General features: G+C 40.0%; 1 protein-coding gene across 1 annotated transcript; it reads right to left on the bottom strand.

Moving 5' to 3' along the window:
* Positions 1-4,080: 4,080 nt before the first annotated feature.
* On the bottom strand, positions 4,081-5,022 carry LOC122213588 (olfactory receptor 2A1/2A42-like). The gene has a single exon (XM_042927664.1). The coding sequence runs from the start codon at positions 5,020-5,022 to the stop codon at positions 4,081-4,083; it is 942 nt and encodes a 313-aa protein (XP_042783598.1).
* Between the last annotated feature and the right edge of the window lie 978 nt (positions 5,023-6,000).

The raw sequence follows: 6,000 nt of genomic DNA, 5'->3' as shown, positions 1-6,000 counted from the left end.
TTACAACCCCTAATTCTCCACCATCTTACAAGACGTAGGAGGATTAACACCCTCTGCTTGGCTGCTCAGCTCCCACAAGCACCTCCTGGCACACCATAATCACAGGCTTTCACAATTTGGCGTGCTGTTTTTGAAAGGCTCATATCCTCTGTTCCACATGACAGAAATCAATATACATAACTCTTTATGTTAAGGAGTAAATACCTTCTCCTAATATGTTTGTAATTCCCTTGTGATCACTGGCAAATGAAACATGATTCATCACCAATATTTACTCTATAAGAAACTTGTAAGAACTGAGTGCATTTGAAACTAAAAGTGACTAATGGACAATCAGATGTCTAACTTTGAAAGAATAATGGCTGCTATATTTAAGTTATGCATTTTATGGAGCTGTACTGTTTTTTGCTTTTTGTTTTTGATAGGAGTTTAGGCTAAATGATCATTCTTAGCCAGCATTCACTGAAGTACTACTCTGACATGAGCCTGGTCTAGCTATTGAAGATGTAAATATCAGAAGGTCCTGTTCAAAAGAATCATGCGGTTAATCTAGTTTCGATTTGATGGGATTTGAAGTGTTGGGGTTTGGAGACAACAGTCAAGGAAGAATTATTGAGATGTCTTTGGTGCAAAAAGGTGTTTTATTTTTTTATGGTGGCTTTATTAAAGCAAAGGGACAGGACCCCTCGGCAGAAAGAGCCTCCCGGACTGTAAGGAGTCAGTAATTATATACTAGCGAGTTGGGGGAGCTAAAGAGAAGGGAAAGTTTCCAAAAGGATTTTCATATGCTAAAGAATCACAGGATCCCAGAAGCCTACCTACTGTCAAGCTAGGGTTGTTTTCCCCTCTAGCAAAGTATTAATAGTAAGATAGTAGGGACTTCCTGCAGGAATGTTTTTACTCTGCCTGCCTCAAGTATTTGTCAGTGGGCTGTAGGTTATAAGGAAAATTTAATTTTGCCTGCCGTTTCCTTCTGCCTTTGTTTCCCACATCAGACTGACTGGATTTGAATTCTGATTCCACTACTGGATTTTTGTGACATAGAGTATGTTCACTAATTCTTTAAACCTCAATTTCCCTTCTGTAAATGGAAATACCATTAATACTTCACAGCTTTGAGGTGAGGATTACACCTAAAGAATTTAATATAGTGTCTGGTACACAACCATTGCCAAATAAATTTTAGCTGCAATTATTTTCTACCATACTAAAGGATTTTGAAAAATGTGGAAATCATAAGATAGTTTAACATTGAAGATTGCGTGTAGCTAAGTGATAAAGGCTCATGAGTGCACCTGACCAGTGCTCGCTGAGCGCCTCCTACGTTCGAGGCAGGGTGCTAGTGTGGATGCAAAAGAGGTGGAGAGACTCCAGTTCTTGCCCTTGGGAAGCTCCCATCTTACCTATGAAACTCGGTACCTTCCTGAGCAATATTCTATAAATGCCACCTGAAAGATTATTACAGCAATTTTCAACACCGAAAAGGAAATCTAAATTCCTTTGTCTTGAGAACGGGCTCCTTTAGGTAAACTACTATCAACTACCCATTCTAATTCTACTCCATCAAGCGAAACTGAAACATCGGTCTTCTCTTCCACTGTTTCCTGCTTCCCTGCGCAGCTCTTGGCCAGAGCCCTCCTCTGGTCTCTGACCCTTGGAGTCAAGGTTCGTTCTTGTTATCACACCCACTGCTTACATAAGTTTAGAGTCAAGGTGCTTCCTCTAGCAAACAAAGCTTCTGTCTGAAGCCTAGTGCCCATCACTTGGTCTTAGTCACTGATTTTGTTTTACTACCTTGATCTCTCTGGTCATTATCCACAGATAACTCCAAAGGGGCCATGTTGCCCAGTGGTTATGGCTATAAGGTCAAGAAATAGATTGCCTTCGTTGAATCCTGGCCTGGACAGTTAGTATCTATGATACTGGGCAAGTTACTCCATCTCCTTGTGCCTGAGTTTCCCTATATGTGAAGTAGGGATACTGTCTCTTGCCTCAAAGGACCATTTTGAGGATGAAATAAGAAATATATGTAAAGTGCATTAACTGGCCTATAGTGAGAGAGACAGAGAGGGAGAAAGAGGGAGAGACAGACAGACTATGGTGTTGCTATCTTGGTGTATTGGTTCTGGGTCTTAGCTCAGCTAAATCACCAATCTCAATAAGAATGGCCTTTATCTTCATCTTCTTTATGTTTTGTGTTCCTTTAAAAGTCCAATGATTTTTGCGACTCTGCCCATAGGAATCATTGTGCACAACAACCAACTTCCCATAAATGATTTCATCTTCTAGGCCTTACAGAGCACAGATCAGCTCACTGTGGCATAGAAGGCTGGAAACAAGCCCTCCTTATGTAATACATTCACCTTTGGGCTAACTTAGCTTTGTTCTTTATCGATAACACTGATGTTGAGGCACACAATGCATACTGTTAAGTACTGAGGGCTTGGGAGCCAGACTGTCAAGATAAAGTCCAGATATTTGTTACTTTCTGGTATAAGTGTATATCAAACTGACAATAGGACCTTCTTCACAGCTTTGTTATAATGCCTAAATGAGATAGTCCATGTCAAGTGTTATCATTTCATAGAGTATGGCACTGGGAAAGCCATTAACCAAAATGTTAGTATTATAAAAACCCATTTTGTTTTCACATTTAGTGAGCTTTGCTGCCCAGTAATTAGGAATTGGGTTGAGTAATTATTATTTTTTTGAAGATTTTTTTATTTTGAGGGGAGGGGGCAGCGAGAAAGGGAGAGAGAAAGAATCCCAAACAGGTTCTGCACTGTCAGCACAGAGGCCAACGTGGGACTTGAACCCATGAACCATGAGGTTATGTTATGACCTGAGCTGAAGTCAAGAATTGGTGCTTAACTGACTGAGCCACCAAAGTGCCCCTGGATTGAGTAATTATTGATTCCCAAGTGAAGGGCAACACATGTATTCTTCTGAACAAGTGTTCCATTCACTCTTAATATGAAATTGTGAAAGACTGGACACAAAGTGGCCATTTTAGTCTCCAGGCAGGTTAGAAAATGGACTTTATAGGTGACACCCTACAAAGCCACCTGAAATGTATGGGATTCATCCCTAATCATTGGGTTTGTAAAGTGGAATGAATTAGTAAAAACCAGTGCATTACCAAGCCAAAATAGCCAGTTATACTCTACTAGCCACTTACGTTCTCTGGTCAAATTTCCTATTTCAAGGATAAAACATCTAATGAGGGAAATTATGTACATGTGGACAAGCAAGGTGGACGTGCTAATAAAAAGACTCTCATAAAAAAGAAAAGCACATATTGAGATACTCTGTACATCTAGATAACTTACAGCTTACACTCAAAGTTTTCTGGCGAATCCACAAACAACCCTAAATATACGTTTTCTTTGATACCCCTTATCAGCCTATTCAAGGAGAGAATGCCCAGTTTTGCTCTTTTGTTACCTATGAGTAACCCGTTTATCTCCAGAGCTATAAACAATGTGCACTATTCCCATCCTGTCTACAGATTTTTCCTTCTTCTCTCCTTTTTCCTATATTCTTTGCATTAATTTTGTTCTTTCAATCAGCCTGCTTGTTTAATTCCTAATGTGAGTTAATTTTCATAGAAAATTTCTTACCATCATGCAACACGTTAAGTAAATACCTCTGAGTTTCTTTAACAGTTATTCTTTAATAGGGCAAGTACAATTTTGGGATAATGGACAAGTGTGCCTCTGGGTTTGGAAGGTCATTATCTTTCACTGCAGCTTTCTTTTTTTCCCTAAGTCTTATGATATATACAGTTTAGTGAGTTTAAATACTTAGGCTAGAGAGAGAGATAGACTGTGTTCAACCTTTGGGACCTAGAAAATGAACTTAAACATTTTTTAATGTCACAGCTATTAAATTCAATGAACAATAAAAGAAAAAGATCGTATCTGATAAAATCACACCTGTAGGTAATCAATGAATACAACATATCTAAAGCTTTCATTCAAAGGAAGAAGAGGGCTTGTTCTTTAGGTATACCTAAGATGAGAAAAGTGAAATTTTCTGGATTTAGGCAGTGATCAAGCACTTAGTCTGGTGATTCCAATGTCACTCCAATTGGAAATGACTTTCCTTGAACATTGCCCTTTTCAGGGCACTCCTGACATCTGCATTTCTCAGGCTGTAGATCAGTGGGTTCAGCATAGGGTTGAAGAAACTGTAAAACAAGGAAAGGATCTTCTGCTGCTCCTCGGGGTGGCGGGATTTGGGGGCCATGTACATGATAATGGCACTTCCAAAGAAGAGCCCCACCACACAGAGGTGGGAGGAGCAGGTGGAGAAGGCCTTTCTGCGGCCCTCCCCGGACTGGATCCTCAGGATGGCAAACAGGATGTGCGTGTAGGACACCAGCACCAAGCAGAGGGGCCCGACTAAGATAAACACACAGGCAACAAAGATGACAACTTGGTTGAGCCAGGTGTCAGCGCAAGCCAGCTTGAGGACAGACAGGATCTCACAGAAGAAGTGGTTGATTTCATGAGGCCCGCAGAAGGGCAGCCTCAGGATGAGAACCACATGGACCAGGGCCAGCAGGGAGCCACATGCCCAGGAAGTCACCACCAGGATGATGCAGCCTGTCCAGCTCATGATGACAGAATATCGGAGTGGGTGGCAGATGGCCACATACCGATCATAGGACATCACCACCAGGAGAAGACATTCAGTATGAGCAAAAGTCAAGAAAAGAAAGGTCTGCGTCATGCAGCCAGCAAAGGAGATGGGCTGGTCTGGCTTCACGAGGTTTACCAGCATCCGGGGCACCGTGTTGCAGGCATAGGCTATGTCGACGATGGCCAGGTGGGAGAGGAAGAAGTACATGGGGGTGTGCAGTCTGGAGTCCAGCCAGATGAGCCCTAGGATGAGCCCGTTCCCCAGCAGGGTGAAGGCATAGAACAGGGAGAAGAGCCCAAAAAGGATTATGTGAATCCTTGGACCAAGACAAAATCCCAGTAAGATGAATTCTGTAACCATTGTTCGATTTTTCTCCATTTTACTATTAAAGAGAGAACCAGATAGCTGTATGACACAATTATTTTAAAACAACTCTTTTTTATTATTCATAAATTTTTGGTATGTACAAAATTATTAAGAAACAACTTTAAGAAGTCACTGAATTAAGGAAGAAAGGAAGGAAGGGAGGGAGGAAGGAAGGAAGAAAAGGAAGGGAGGAAGGAAAGTAGGAAGGCAGGCAGGCTTACCTATTTAAACAAATTTAACTGTCTTTAAGCTAAATTCTTAATCTGATATCTAATTTTACAGAAGAGGAATATGTTATGTGATTACCCACATGGAGCCTTTGACAATGTGATGGAATTAGGAAATATCAAACCATATTACAAAGAAAATAATCATGAAATCTGGATTGTTTCAGAGCTACATAAGTAAAAATATGTAAGAGAAATTCTAGATAGTAGAAATAAGAGGAGCTTTAAATGAGAATGGTCTCTGGAAAAGAATATAATTTCACTTACTTCAGCTGAAATCATTATTGAGTTCTATCAGTATCTAAATCCCATGTTCTTGGACTGGAAGAATTAATATTGTTAAAATGTCCATAGTTGTCAAAGCCATCTATTCAATACAATTCCTGTCAAGATTCCAATGACACTTTTATGGAAGTAGAAAAAAATTCTGAAATTTTAAGAAAGCATAAAAGACCTCGAATAGTCAAATTAATCCTGAGAAAGAAGAAAGCAGGAGTCATCACCCTTCTTGATTTCAAGCTATATATGAAAGCTATAATAATCAAAACAGTGTGATACTGGCATAAAAACAGACATACAGACCAATGAAAAAGAATCCAGAGCCCAAAAATAAACTCATATAAATAATATTTGACACAGGAGCCAATGGAGAAAAGACTGTCTTCAATAAATGGTCCTGGAATCATTGGATATTCACATGTAAAAGAATGAAACTAGACTCCTACCTCACACTACTCACAAAAATTAACTCAAAATGGATGAA

This window comes from Panthera leo, chromosome A2 (assembly GCF_018350215.1).
Source record: "Panthera leo isolate Ple1 chromosome A2, P.leo_Ple1_pat1.1, whole genome shotgun sequence".
Lineage (NCBI taxonomy): Eukaryota > Metazoa > Chordata > Mammalia > Carnivora > Felidae > Panthera > Panthera leo.
Note: the sequence above shows the minus strand (reverse complement) of the source record. Positions and strands in the feature narration are given on the sequence as shown.